Source organism: Myxozyma melibiosi (assembly GCF_037950935.1).
Source record: "Myxozyma melibiosi strain Phaff 52-87 chromosome Unknown BZA70scaffold_1, whole genome shotgun sequence".
In the NCBI taxonomy this organism is placed as follows: Eukaryota; Fungi; Ascomycota; class Lipomycetes; order Lipomycetales; family Lipomycetaceae; genus Myxozyma; species Myxozyma melibiosi.
In genome coordinates, this window is record NW_027042915.1 from 3,878,466 (window position 1) to 3,891,264 (window position 12,799).

The following is a 12,799-nucleotide window of genomic DNA, read 5'->3' on the forward strand; positions in this document are numbered from 1 at the left end:
TTACATGTGTTAGGAGTTTCCTTGTTTTAATCAAAACTTATTCTTAATTTGGCAATACAGCATTATCTTCTTGATGATTTAGTTCAGCAAACTATATATAAAAAGCAAAAAACCACACCACGACAAACAATGCAAAATCTTTCACTTTCATAAAATTTTCGTCTTTCACTACTCTTTCATTTTGACTCCTACTCCTACTCCTTATCCAACTTATCCTCCCCCAAAGGCGACACGAACGCTCCCCCATCCACCGTCTCGCCTCCCTCACGCACAAGCCCACCCTGCTTACAAAGCGAATAAAACATCGAAGTCTTGTCCGCCAGCAACTTCTCGGGCGAGTCAAACTCGGCGACTTTGCCCGCGCTCAGCACCACGATCTTGTCGCTGTCGATGATCGTGTTGAGCCGGTGCGCGATCGTGAGGATCGTGCGGTCTTTGAATTCTTTGCGGATCGTTTCTTGCAGAAGTTGGTCGGTTTCGACGTCGACGGCCGCGGTGGCTTCGTCGAGGACGAGGATCTTGGAGGGCGTGAGTAGTGCGCGCGCAAGGGACATCAGCTGTCGCTGGCCGACAGACAGATTCGAACCGGCTTCCGCCACGCGCGCGTCAAGCCCGCCGTCCATTCGCGAGACATGCTCCTTCAAATGCGACAGCTCAAGCACCTCCCACAGCTCCGTATCGTCGTGCGCGTGCGACGGGTCCAAGTTATCCCTGATCGTGCCCTCGAACGCCTGCGAATCCTGCGGAATAATCGCGAGCCGGTGTCGCAGATCCGACAGGCCGATCGTCGACGTGTTGAGGTTGTCGATGTCGATATGGCCCTCGGCGGCCTCGATCATGCGGAACAGCGACAGCGTGAGCGACGACTTGCCCGCGCCCGTGCGGCCGACGATGCCGACTTTCTCCTTCGGGTTGATGTGCAGGTTGATGTCCTTCAGCACGAGGTCGAGGCCCTCGCGGTACCGCGTGGAGTAGTGGTCAAACACGAGCTCGCCCGAGGTCGGCCACGACGCAGGCGGTCGGTGGCCCTTGATCACCATCGGCGCCTCGCTCGGCAGTTGCGAGTACTCGAGCACGCGCTCGACCGAGACCGTGTTAACCTCAACCTCGACCGTCATCCGCACGATCCACGACAAACTCTGCGTGATCTGCAGCGCGTAACTCATCGCAAGACCGACAAGACCCGCGCGCACCGTGCCCGACGACACCGAAATAATCGAAAGCCCCGCGCTGGCAAAGATAATCACCGAGCCAATAAACTCGAGACGCACAGACAGCCAGCGGTTGGCGCTGATCGACGGGAAGTACGCGCGCAGGTTATAGTCCACGTGGGTCTCGTTCACGTTCTCGAACCGCTCGATCTGGCGGAACGCGCGGATCGTGGACAGGCCGCTGAGCGACTCTTGGAAGTGGGCGTAGATCGGACTGCGCGAGACAGAGTCGAGACGCTTGAGCTCGCGCGAGGTGCGCAGGTAGAAGCGCTGGTAGTAGAGATACAGCAGCGTGAGCGGGATGACGAGGAACAGGAACGCGGGTGTCGTGGTGGAGATGACGAGAAGCGTGAAGCCGACGCGGATGGTGTTGTTGAAAAACATTGAAAACACGCGCGTGAGCACTTCGTCGATTCGGTAGATGTCGGTCGTAAACCGGTTGATGATGCGGCCGATCGGCGTCGTGTCGAAGAACGACATCGGCGACCGGATAACGCACTCCGCCATGCGGTTGTGCAGCGTGCGCGCGGCCTGGATCGTGCAGAAGATAAACAAAACGAGCGTGTGGCAGACCGTGAGCGACGACGCAAAGATTCCAAAGAAGAGGTAAACGCCGAGGTACATGCCAATATGGGGGTTGCTGTCGCTCTCGGTGTTGACCTCAGACCAGTGCTCAAGCCAAATGTTGCCCACTATATACTTTGTTAGCAGCCGTTCACAATATAAACTCGAAAAGACACTTACAAACAGAGATGCCCTGCGAGGCAATCAAAAGAACCATAAACAAAATGACACCGTACAAGTTCGCAGCCTTGGCGTACTCCTTGTACACAGTCCACTTGACCTGGCCCTGCTCGAGATGCTCCTTCGACTGCCGCGATCTCTTCTGACCCTCCTCGTCAATCAACTTTGGTCTCGTCAGACTGGCGGTCGAAGCACGTCTGAGAGTGCTGATACTAGCGCGTCGGTCGGCAGGGCGCTTCAGAGCCGCTTCCTCGTCCGAGACCTCGGCCGAGTCGTCGACGGCGGACTCCTCGTTAGGAGGCGACGCGAGGCTTCCCTCGCTCTCCTCTTCGCTCGGTCCGGCAGCCTTCTTTCCGTACTCCTTGATCAGGTTGTAGATCTCGGCCTTTTTGTTCATGACCTCGTCGTACGTTCCCTGCTCAACAATCTCGCCGCTGCGGATCATCGAGATGTTTGATGCCTGCGACAGGACAGTGATGGCGTTCGTCGCCAGGATACGTGTCTTGGTCGCCAGCAAACCGTCAGCGCCGAGCACGTTGTCAATCAGGTGTCGGCCGACGTGCTGGTCGACAGCCGAGAGCGGGTCATCGAGCACGTAGATATCAGCGCGGGCATAGACAGCACGGGCGAGCGACAGACGCGCCTTTTGTCCGCCCGAGAGCGAGATTCCCTTCTCGCCGACGATCGTCTCGTCGCCGTCGGGAAGGGCCAGGAAATCCTCAACCAAAGCACAGGCCTTGATTGTCTTTTCGTAAAAGTCAGCCTGGAAGCGCGAGCCAAAAGTGATGTTCTCCTTCACGGTCGCGTTCATGATCCACGAAGACTGGCTCGCGTAGGCAACGCGGCCGCTGACAGTAACAGAGCCATGCTCTTTGTAGAGTTCACCGAGGATGGCCTGCATGAAACCCGACTTTCCGGATCCGACGCGGCCGACGACACAAGCGAGCTCGCCCTTGCGCGCGATAAAGTTGATGTTTTTGAGCGCGGGCGCGTTCTTCTTGCTCTCGTCCCAGAGGAAAGTACCGTTGCGGACGACGACGGTCTCCTTGCCGATTTCAGTAACAGCCTCCTTGCGCTCGACGGCGTCGTCCTGGAGCTCGGGCGAGAGCAGGAACTCCTGGAGTCTGTTTGCAGACACAGATGACTCGACCAGGTTCGTGATGGCCTGGGGAAACATGGCGAGCGGGAAAGTGAGCAGGTTGAAGAGCGAGAGCGCGGGGAAGACGATGTCGGTGGAGAGAGGGATGCCGGAGGTAAAGACAAAGAGACCAAAGGTCGAGCAGGAGACCAAGAACGGAGCGCAGGCCCAGAGGAAGGAGGAGACGGCAGAGTAGATGCCCATGATTCTCAAGTTCTGGAGCTCGAGATCGTTTCGGACGTGGCGGAGCTTCTCCATGTAGGGCGCCTCCCAGCCGTAAAGCTTGACGGACTTTATGTTTGTCAGGATCTCGGTAGTGAGACGGGTACGCTGGTCCTTGGTCTTCATCTGGGACTTTTGCAGGGCGCGCTGCTTCTTGGCGATGAATCCGTTGGTGGGGATCATGACAACCATGACAAAGACGCCGGCCCACATGCTCGATCCGAGGAGTCCGTAGAGCGAGTACAGGCAGAGGAAGATCTGGAACGGGCCGGACCAGAGCACCATACCGTTCTGGGTGATATCCTGGAGACGCTGGGCGTCGACCGACATCAGGTTGACGATATCACCGGTCGACTTTGCGGTCTTGGCCTCGCCAGAGAGCACGACGGCCTTGCGGTAGATTGTGGACACGAGCGCGGACTTGACGCGCATGCCGGCGACCATAGTGCGCTGGAAGTGCTGGTGCTGGCAAGCGGTCTGGGCGATGGAGACGAAAAAGAACGAGAGAGCAATGACGACGCCGCTGGTGAAGGGGTCGGGGGTTCCCTCGTTGTAGGAGTTGATGAAGAGAATAAGGCGTCTGAGCAGGCGCGGCTGCGAGAATGCGAGAATGTCGGTGGCCATCTTGAAGAGCATGGCGATAAAGTACGAGGACCCGAATGCGCGGATAAGAGCGCGGACCATCGACGGGTTCTTTGACGCTTTCTGACGGTCCCAGTAGCGCTCGAAGCTGACACGGCACTCGGCGGTCTTATCACCTTTGGCGAGGCCGGGGAGGTCTTCTTCGGTGAGATAGGTCTCGTATCCGAGTTTCATCATCGGGGTCATCCATTCAAAGGTAAGACGCGAGAAGAGGTTGGCACGGTCGAGAGGCGACTCGTCACCTTCCTGGGCGAGGACTTCGTAGCTGGACTTTGCCTTTGGCACGAACGCCTCGACTGTGATGGGGTTAGATAAGAGAATAGAGATAGAGATAAGAAGGAGTAGGGAGAAAAAAGAGGAATACATACGGACAAAAGTGATGATGGAGAGGATGAAGGAGAAACCAAAGGCAGTGATGAATTGCGGATACAAGATGTGAGCTTCGCGGTTGACGAAGCTGACGAGCCTGATACCATCCGCGAGGACGACAAAGAGCCAGAAGAAGAGCAAGACGCCGTTTGCGTAGCGCATGCGGTTGTGCTCAAGATGATGGAGGTAGAGAGCAACGAGGTAACCAAAGAAGCTCAAGACGGCAGCATACAGACGGACGTCGAGGAGGGCGTCGTCGTAGATGTCGACCATCTGGCGGGCGGTGCCCAGGACGGTGAGGGCGTTGAGAGCAACAAGGGCAAGCTTGGTCCAGTAGTGCCAGTTCTTGCGGGTCGGGATGGGCTTGACTTTGAACAGAGCAGAGATCTGGATAGAGCCGAGGACGATGACGAAGAGGGCGACGAGGTCTACGAGGGTGCCCTCGGCGAAGCAGGGCGTGAAGTCGTAGTCCTCGGAGACGGGGCCCCAGCCTTCGGGGTCGCGGCAGAAGCCATTGAGGGCGGGGGAGGAGACGGGGAAGTCGAAGGCCCCGAGCCTGTCCGGCGCGAGTACGGACTGCATTGTCTGCGTGGTGGAGGGGTGGTGAAGAGGGAGGAGAGGTGGTGAAGAGACAGATAGGAGGAGAGGAGGAAGAAGGCAGTGATGACGGAATATTAGGGTTTTGCTCAAACGCACCGCAGCTTAACTCCGTTGATTAGTAATTGATTAGTGATGACATTGTCATTTGTCATCGTCCAATTGCGGGTTTGCTGTAGTAAGAAGGGAGAGAGAGAAGTAAGCTATGAATAAGCTGGAGTTGATAAGTGATATAAGAGATATAAGGGATATAGGTAATAAAAATGATATAAAGACTCTATAACTACAACTAAACAATAGGCTTGACATCCCCGGCCTTGCCATCACAGCCAAGCATCTTGATACACCGCTCGGCTTCCTTCACCCAGAGCGCGATCGAATTCTCCTGCAGACCGGTCATCTCGACCTTTCCGATGTTCTCCTTCAGGTAGTCGAGGTAGTCGTCGTGCAGGTTACGGTTGAGGTTCACCTTGCGCATCCCGAGCTCGACGGTCTTCTTGTACAGATCAGGGATGATCGGGTACGCGCCGTGCAAAACCAGCGGGATCGTGGGGTTGAGCTCCTTGATCTTGGCCAGTCGGTCGAGCTGCCAGTACTTCTCGGGCCCACCAGGCGGGTACGGTCCGTGGATGTTTCCAAACGACGGCGCGAGGTAGTGCACACCCGTCTTTTGCATAAAGTCGGCCGCGAACTCGGGCTCGGTGTAGAGCGCCTCCATGTCGACAGTCGGCACGCCGTCTTCGCCGCCCTGGATGCGGCCCATCTCGGCCTCGATCGTGATGCCGCGCTCCTCGGCCATCTTGACGATCTTTGACACAAACTCGATGTTCGCCTCGGGGTCCTCGGTCGAGGCGTCGACCATGATGGAGTCGAACGGCAGCTCGAGCGCGGTGTACACGTCGGCGGGGAGGGTGCAGTGGTCGAGGTGGAGCGCGATCGGCACTTTAGCGGCGTGGCAGGCCGCGGCCGCGAACTTGACAAACTCGGGGCCGTGGAAGTGCAGCGAGAACGGGAAGATCTCGACCATCGCGGGCGCGTTGAGGTTCTCGGCCGCTTTGATGGATCCGAGGACACCGTCGGCGTTGTAGCAGTTGAAGGCGGGCACAGCGTAGCCGCCACGCTCGGCGGCCTGCAGGATCTGCCAGGTGCGGTTGTTTTCGGGGTAGGCGGGCATGGTGATGATAGTGAGTGTAATTGACTATAGCAAGATATAGAGAGCGAGGAAGTGGTGAAGAAGAGAAGAAGACTTTATAGCGACGAGCGACGGCCTTTCTGCCGACGACGCCCGGCGACACCCCGCGCGTGCGGCTTCTTTCCCCAGGTCGCTTTCTTGTTTGTGTTGTTCTTGTTGTTTATTGTATGGATGGTTATATAAAGAAGTTCTTGATATAAAGCATTGACTCTATTGTTATTCTTATTGTTATTATAACTTGTAACTGAACAGCACAACAGTATTGCAGCAACACTACTCAGCTGTAATGTGCCCCCCCATCTTTTATGGTGCCCCCCATTTTCGGTGCTACCCCCGCGGGAGTTGGTCATCGCTGACGTAATCACCTCCGGCACCGCAGTCGGGCCCATCCCCGGAGCAGCAGAATAGTAGATTCAGTGGAGTGAAGTGCAGTGAAAGGTGAGAGAAAGTGTAGGTAGTCATCAATCAGTCAATATTAGTGTCAGTGGTTAGTAAGAGCAGGATCAGCGTAAACCTATCAGAGTAGTGGTATTGGTAGTGTGGTTAGCAGCAGTGAAGCAGCAGAGCAGTCACTGACATCTCTTATTCTCTTATTCTCTTATATCTCTTATATCTCTTCTACATCTATATTCAATTGCAATACTCTTCTACTCTATATTCAATTCTACTACTCTTCCACTCTACGCCATAGCTTGTTGCTTACTACTGTACTAACTACTCATGACTCCGGAAAAGTATCCGAATTAGGCTAATCGCTATCCTCTGATATCTCCTCTACTCATCCTCCTCTCTACTTCTCTCTTTCTATATCTCTACTACTCTCACTCTCCACTCTTCATCTCTACAGCTCTCTACTATCTACTACTCACCATGGACCTCATCCAACGCATCTCCCCCGCCCTCCTCTCAGTCCTCCCCACAACCCCCCGCCGCTCCGCTGAACCCCCCGCCTTCTCCCCCTCCGCAACCATCGCCTCCACCTCCTCGCCCCTCGACCTCCGCACCTCCCCCCACAACCTCTGTCTCCGCCCCTTTGCCGTCTTTGACGACGACTTCCTCGCCCTCCTCGGCCCGTCCCCCTCCCTCCGCGTCGTCGCTCAGGACTCCTCTTTCCGCTTCGCTCACGAAGCTGGTATCTGGATCCCTTCCTCCCGCGAATGCTTCTTCACCTCAAACCAGTTCTACCCCGACCCGTCCGCCAACCCAACCCACAAATCAATCCAGATCTCCAAAATCAAAGCCCCCGACACCCCAGGCGGCACCTACTCCTGGGAGAAGATCTCCCCCTCGCCCGACATCCCCACCGCAAACGGCGGCATAAACTACAACGACGGCGCCCTCTTCTGCTCCCAAGGCTACGGCGACGCCCTCTCCGGCGCCCTCGTCTACATGGACGTCCACCCGCCCTACGCCTCTCAAGTCCTCCTCAACCACTTCCACGGCCGCCCGCTCAACTGCCCAAACGACGTCGTCGTCCTCCCGCTCGACGGCACAATCTGGTTCACCGACCCAGACTACGCCATCATCCAGAACCTGCGCACTGTCCAGAACCTGCCCACCCAAGTCTACTGCTTCAACCCAGCCACGGGAAACCTGCGCGTCGTCGCCGACGGCTTCAAGCGCCCGAACGGCATCTCCTTCGCGCCGGACTTTAAAACCTGCTACATCTCAGACACAAACGCGTCCAACGGCCTCGGCGGCAAAATCAGCGACGTACCAGGCACAATCTACGCTTTCGACGTCGTCCTCTCGCCCGCGTCCACAAAGCCAAATCGGCCATACATACTCCTCAACAAACGCGTCTTTGCATTCGCTGACTCCGCCGCGCCGGACGGCATCAAAACCGATACAGAGGGAAACGTGTACTCTGGCTGCTCGGACGGCATCCAGGTATGGAACTCGGACGGGATCTTGATTGGAAAGATTCTGATTCCGGGGGGGATTGCGAATTTCTGCTTCACGGACCCGGGTGTCATCCTGGCTTTTAACGAGAATCGGATTGTGGAGGTTCGTCTGAATGCGACTGGTAGTATCGTAAAGTATTAGAGTACCTCCTTCTTTTTTCTGAATACGACAGAGAGACAAATATCGTTTATTGCAAAGCTTTTGAATTCGACAGATATAAGTATCAACATAAACAAACAAACGCCATATTACTCCCCCTCCTCCTACTCCACCCACCCCTCCTTCCCATCCTCATACACCTCCCCACCCCCTCCAAAAAGCGCAGTACCCAAAACAATCGCCCGCTGCAACACCACGATCCCCACCGCGGCAAACATCCACGCGCCCGTCGCTAATATCCCCGACGCGGCTAGTAATCCGATTAACGCCAGTGCTAGATGTCGTCAGTTCACGTCAAGAAAGAGAGAGAGAACGAAAGAGAGAGAGGGAGGGAGATACCTGCGAATGAGATGAGGATGGCGGAGGTTATCGCCGCAAGCACAATCACGACAGACATCACAACCACCAGATTCATCATAACCACCACCACCGGCACCGCAGCAAACCCAATCTGCAACGTCACAAACGCCTACACAACCGTCAGCTCGCATCCCACCCTCTCATCAACAACAGCAACTACTACTCACAGCAAACACCGGCCGCTCAATCCACAGCCTCAGCACCATCTGCACAAAATCCAACCCGCGATCACCTAAATCCAACACGACAACCTCAGCCGTACTAACCCAGTCCCGCGCCGACGACTTTGCCCGCCGTCGCCCGACACCCAGCACCTTGCGCGCCCGCTCCTGCAGCAGACCCTGCACGTACTCGATCGCGTAGACAGCCACGTTCGCCGGCGTCGCGGGCGTGATCACCGCGCCGCCAGAGTCGGTATCGGCGCCGGGCTCGCTCTTGGACGAGAACGAGGACCGGTGCGAGACCGGGATCGTGTACGCGCTCGCCGACCCTGTTCGCGTGAGCGCGGGCGTCGTCGCCGCTGTAGACATACTCTCCTCCTCATACCCATCCTCTCTCTTCTCCTGTGACGATCCATCCCGGTACGCACTCCTCTTCCTCGGCGACGCAGAAGGCGTAGAACTCGGCGACGGCACGGACGACGACGAGCGCGACCTCGATCGTTCTGACGACGGCGTCATTGAGATATCCTCCGTCTCTGACATGATTACAATCCCTCAATTAATCTCAGAAATTCCTCAATTGATCTCAGAAGCTGTAGTCAGAGATGTGTCGATGTTGGTTTGTTTGTATTTGCTGCGGGGGATGGTTGTGGAGTGTGGAGTTTTGCTTGTGGTGGGTTGAGCTCGGCGCGTGGTTTTGGCTTTCTGCTCTACTCTGCTCAACTACTACTACTCCACCACTACTGTAAATACTATAAACAAATACATTAAAACAAATTACAGCACAAACAACAAGCACAACTGTATATATAATATAGTATAATATAGCATCACCTCTACATCACCACGACGTCCCTCACGACGTCCCCGTCACCGCCAACTTTTGCAAATGCCCCATAAACGTCTGCAAACTGACATCGTCAGTCAACACGACCGCAGACCCCGTCGCCCCGCCGTACGCGCCCCCGCTCTGGTGCGTCGTCGACGGATTCAGCTTCGACAGCAAAAACCGCGCCTGCGACCCTCCCGCCTCCGTGTCCACGAACCGCGGCAACGGGAACCGGTCGACGAGCAACTCCGCGGCTTCCTCGCGCGGCGCCGCAAGCAGGTCCCGGAAGGATTGGTACTCGGGCTGGTCTTGGTAGCCTGCCTTGCGCCACTGCGCGATCGTCTCGCCGTGGAAGATCAGGACGTGGAAGAACGTGTCGAGCAGGAGGATATGGTCCGGCTTGATCGACACCGAGTCGAGAAGAACAGGGTGCGGCGGCTGATCGAACGTGAACGAGATCAGCGTGGGCTGGATCATAATCAACGAGTTTGTAACGTCCTCGCGGTTCAGCACGTGTCTATAAAACGCAGTCTCGTCAGGCGAGTTGTTAAACACCTGCAAGAACTGCGACCGACGAAGGTGGAACATAAACTGCGGATACAGACTGAAGTTCTGCGACAGCCGGAACGAGCTCGGGTCGTCCTTGCGGTAATCCGCAAACTTCTGGCACAGCCTAATCAGCATCCGGTCAGTCCAGCGCAGCACGTCCGGCCCGTCGTCAACCTCGGCCTTGAACACCGCAATCCGCGCCATCAGCACCGCAGCCGCTTCCTGGTCAAACGACTGCGCGATCGCAGGGTCGCCGCCCGCCGTAAGGTTGCGCGCAAGCGTAGTAACCCGGAGCCGGTACGTGCCAGACGCATGCTGGTAAAACGTCAGATACTGAATCAGGCCTCGCTGCGGGCTCTGCGGCTGCGCGGCCGGCGTCCCCTGCGTCACGACCTCAAAGTACGTCGCGTACGACGACCCGGGCGTGATCCCGCACATCTTCCACGCGCACGTGTTTCCAATCCCAATCTCGGTCTCGCCCACCGACGCCGACTTTTTGTTCATCGACACCGCATGGCCGATCAGGCCCGATACCTTCAACTCCTTCGTCGTCAGCACTTCCAGCGTGGCATTGAACCCCATCTGCAATTGGCCCTGCGGATCCTTGTTGAACATGCGCTGGAAACTCTGCTTGAAAATTGCAGTCGTGAACGCGTCCGCGAGGATCAACGTTCCGCCGGTGGAGTTTGGCAGCGACTTCATCTCCAGCATTCCAATCTGATCGTAGCATCCCGCGAAAATATCGACAATATGCCCGTTCGCCGCCGCGCGCTTCGCAAGCGCCTCGTAAAACTTCACCGCTTTTTTGTAGTGCTTGGCATTATCCCGCTCGATGTCGTGGTGCGAACGAATAGCCTCGCGAAGCTCAGGTCCGACAACCATTCCCGGACCCTCGGTGCCGGGTCCACCAGCGAACAGCATCACCCGAGCACCGGTGTTGGGGAAGGAAGTCTCGAGAAGGCCAATCGCGACCGATAACGCGACACCGGTGCAACGCAGCGCACGCTTGTCGTTCGCAACCGGCCAGGGATCGGGCTGGAGTTGCTCGAGGATGTTGGTGAGCTGGAACTCGCATTGCTGGATGGGCATCAGGAATCTATGATTTGTTAGAGCGGTAGAGAAGACGTATATGTGGGTGATAAGTACCTAGCAGCAGCTCCGAATGGTTGGACAGCAGGACGTCCAGGCGCAGCAGGGGCGGTAGGACGGAGGTTGGACGCCAAAAGACCGAGCATTTCCTGGATCTGCTTTGCCGTGTACTCCTTTCCGCCTCTAAAGACATACGACTTTGCGCACTCGGCGTATCCGAGCTCATGAACTTGGGCCTATGAGTGTATTAGACATCAATCTGTAGAACAGACTTGGGAATCTACTTACAGTAGTACCAAAGGTAATGAGTCCAACAAGAGCATTAGGCGGCATCAAGCTCAAGCTGACGATGATGGAATCCTTGAGGGCCTGCAGGTTCTCCTCGGTCTGGCATGTGTCGACGACAAAGACGAATATGGGCGGCGACTGAACCGGACGCGCAAGGACGTACTCGATTGTTGTCGACTTTGGCAGGAGCTCGTGCGGGAGAGACTGTGGGCTGATGTCTTTGTAGTGGGCCGGAAGCTGGTTGCGGGAAAGACAGAAGGGGCCTGAGAAGTTAGTATGGTAGGGAGGAAGGGAGTGGATTATTAGAGGAAGGGAATCATACAGATCCAGAGCTTTGCGCGTATATCGAGCTGGCTGGATAAGATAGAAGAGCGAATTGATTAGCATGGACAATGAGGAGGAGGGGGGATGGCGGGTCGGAATGAGAAAGAACAACAGACGTACCAGTACGGATTGAGGACCGCGCGACAGGGAGCACGGCAGGTGACGGGCTCATACTGAAGAACCGACAAATCCGGACGCTCTTTCAAGGGAGTGTAGAGGGCAGCGATGGGGACGACGGTGCGGGAAGCCTCGAGCCTGGTGGAGGGGAAGACGTTCCAGCTGAAGCGGACGCCGTCGAGCTCCTCGATCTCCTCGAAATCCTGGTGTTGTTAGCAGTGTGTTTGGAGGAAGAGTAGATGTATGTGGTAGATAAGAGGAATAACACACCATTGCAACAAAGACAGGTAGAAGATGGATGGAAGGTTGTTGGTGATGGCGATGGAAGGAGGTTGGATGAGAGTTAACAGCCTGGCGGTTTGGATACACCGAGGCTGGTTAGGGTTTCGCGATATCTACAATGCAGCAGTGCTATTTGTATGGTAAGAAGGAGATGATTTATAGATATTAAAGAATTAAGAAGAGGATAGTTGAGTATTGTTATTATTAGAGAAGAAGTGATTGTTATTATTAATGGAGGGGGAGAGTGCTGTTGATAGCAGAGGACTAGAGACAGGCAGCAGACAAGAGACAGCAAGCAACAGATGCAGAGACAGCAGAGACGACAAGACAACAATTGCACAAATAAAAGAGAAAGAAAGAAGCCAGCGCCGTAAGAGGACACAGACAGAGACATTGTATAGACAAGGTATCGTGAGAAGAGGTATTAGAAAGAGATGAGAGGAGAGGTATAAGAAAGAGGAGAGAAGTGCAGGTCATTGTGGGTTCTGGTCAGAGTGCGTGTTGTGTCTTGATCTGCTGCTGTCATTTGATTTAGATGATGAGTCTTGTTGATGTTGATGATGTTGGGTATCGTTGTTGTTGTTGTCGTTGTCGTTGTCGTTGTCGTTGTCGTTGTTGTCG

The 12,799-nt window shown here is 55.7% G+C and overlaps 5 protein-coding genes across 5 annotated transcripts; 1 reads left to right on the forward strand and 4 right to left on the reverse strand.

The window, feature by feature from the left end:
• Window positions 1-19: 19 nt before the first annotated feature.
• On the reverse strand, window positions 20-4,961 carry BZA70DRAFT_254852 (P-loop containing nucleoside triphosphate hydrolase protein). The gene is made up of 3 exons (XM_064910770.1): window positions 4,326-4,961; window positions 1,956-4,253; window positions 20-1,903 (listed from the first exon to the last, which is right to left on the reverse strand). The coding sequence occupies exons 1-3, from the start codon at window positions 4,906-4,908 to the stop codon at window positions 195-197; spliced, it is 4,590 nt and encodes a 1,529-aa protein (XP_064771619.1). The 5' UTR covers window positions 4,909-4,961; the 3' UTR covers window positions 20-194.
• A 1-nt stretch (window position 4,962) lies between these two features.
• On the reverse strand, window positions 4,963-6,225 carry BZA70DRAFT_274132 (fructose-bisphosphate aldolase). The gene has a single exon (XM_064911937.1). The coding sequence runs from the start codon at window positions 6,095-6,097 to the stop codon at window positions 5,213-5,215; it is 885 nt and encodes a 294-aa protein (XP_064771620.1). The 5' UTR covers window positions 6,098-6,225; the 3' UTR covers window positions 4,963-5,212.
• Window positions 6,226-6,759: 534 nt separating this feature from the next.
• On the forward strand, window positions 6,760-8,269 carry BZA70DRAFT_274133 (uncharacterized protein). The gene has a single exon (XM_064911938.1). It carries the CDS (start codon window positions 6,986-6,988, stop codon window positions 8,159-8,161), a length of 1,176 nt encoding a protein of 391 aa, XP_064771621.1. The 5' UTR covers window positions 6,760-6,985; the 3' UTR covers window positions 8,162-8,269.
• Window positions 8,270-8,296: 27 nt separating this feature from the next.
• On the reverse strand, window positions 8,297-9,462 carry BZA70DRAFT_274137 (uncharacterized protein). The gene is made up of 2 exons (XM_064911939.1): window positions 8,519-9,462; window positions 8,297-8,453 (listed from the first exon to the last, which is right to left on the reverse strand). Exon 1 carries the CDS (start codon window positions 9,241-9,243, stop codon window positions 8,683-8,685), a length of 561 nt encoding a protein of 186 aa, XP_064771622.1. The 5' UTR covers window positions 9,244-9,462; the 3' UTR covers window positions 8,297-8,453; window positions 8,519-8,682.
• BZA70DRAFT_274139 (uncharacterized protein) lies at window positions 9,454-12,219 on the reverse strand. The gene is made up of 6 exons (XM_064911940.1): window positions 12,167-12,219; window positions 11,900-12,099; window positions 11,778-11,809; window positions 11,456-11,718; window positions 11,225-11,403; window positions 9,454-11,174 (listed from the first exon to the last, which is right to left on the reverse strand). The coding sequence occupies exons 1-6, from the start codon at window positions 12,167-12,169 to the stop codon at window positions 9,557-9,559; spliced, it is 2,295 nt and encodes a 764-aa protein (XP_064771623.1). The 5' UTR covers window positions 12,170-12,219; the 3' UTR covers window positions 9,454-9,556.
• Window positions 12,220-12,799: the final 580 nt, after the last annotated feature.

What these genes read in the sequence shown, in the direction of transcription:
- BZA70DRAFT_254852 (XM_064910770.1), bottom strand. Translation starts at nt 4,908, where the DNA reads ATGCAGTCCGTACTCGCGCCGGACAGGCTCGGGGCCTTCGACTTCCCC. An exon ending in CTCCATCATCACTTTTGTCC is followed by an intron (nt 4,254 to 4,325) that starts GTATGTATTCCT and finishes ACCCCATCACAG; the next exon opens with TCGAGGCGTTCGTGCCAAAG. An exon ending in CTCGCAGGGCATCTCTGTTT is followed by an intron (nt 1,904 to 1,955) that starts GTAAGTGTCTTT and finishes CAAAGTATATAG; the next exon opens with TGGGCAACATTTGGCTTGAG.
- BZA70DRAFT_274132 (XM_064911937.1), bottom strand. Translation starts at nt 6,097, where the DNA reads ATGCCCGCCTACCCCGAAAACAACCGCACCTGGCAGATCCTGCAGGCC.
- BZA70DRAFT_274133 (XM_064911938.1), top strand. Translation starts at nt 6,986, where the DNA reads ATGGACCTCATCCAACGCATCTCCCCCGCCCTCCTCTCAGTCCTCCCC.
- BZA70DRAFT_274137 (XM_064911939.1), bottom strand. Translation starts at nt 9,243, where the DNA reads ATGTCAGAGACGGAGGATATCTCAATGACGCCGTCGTCAGAACGATCG.
- BZA70DRAFT_274139 (XM_064911940.1), bottom strand. An exon ending in TCATTACCTTTGGTACTACT is followed by an intron (nt 11,404 to 11,455) that starts GTAAGTAGATTC and finishes ATACACTCATAG; the next exon opens with GCCCAAGTTCATGAGCTCGG. An exon ending in CCATTCGGAGCTGCTGCTAG is followed by an intron (nt 11,175 to 11,224) that starts GTACTTATCACC and finishes AACAAATCATAG; the next exon opens with ATTCCTGATGCCCATCCAGC.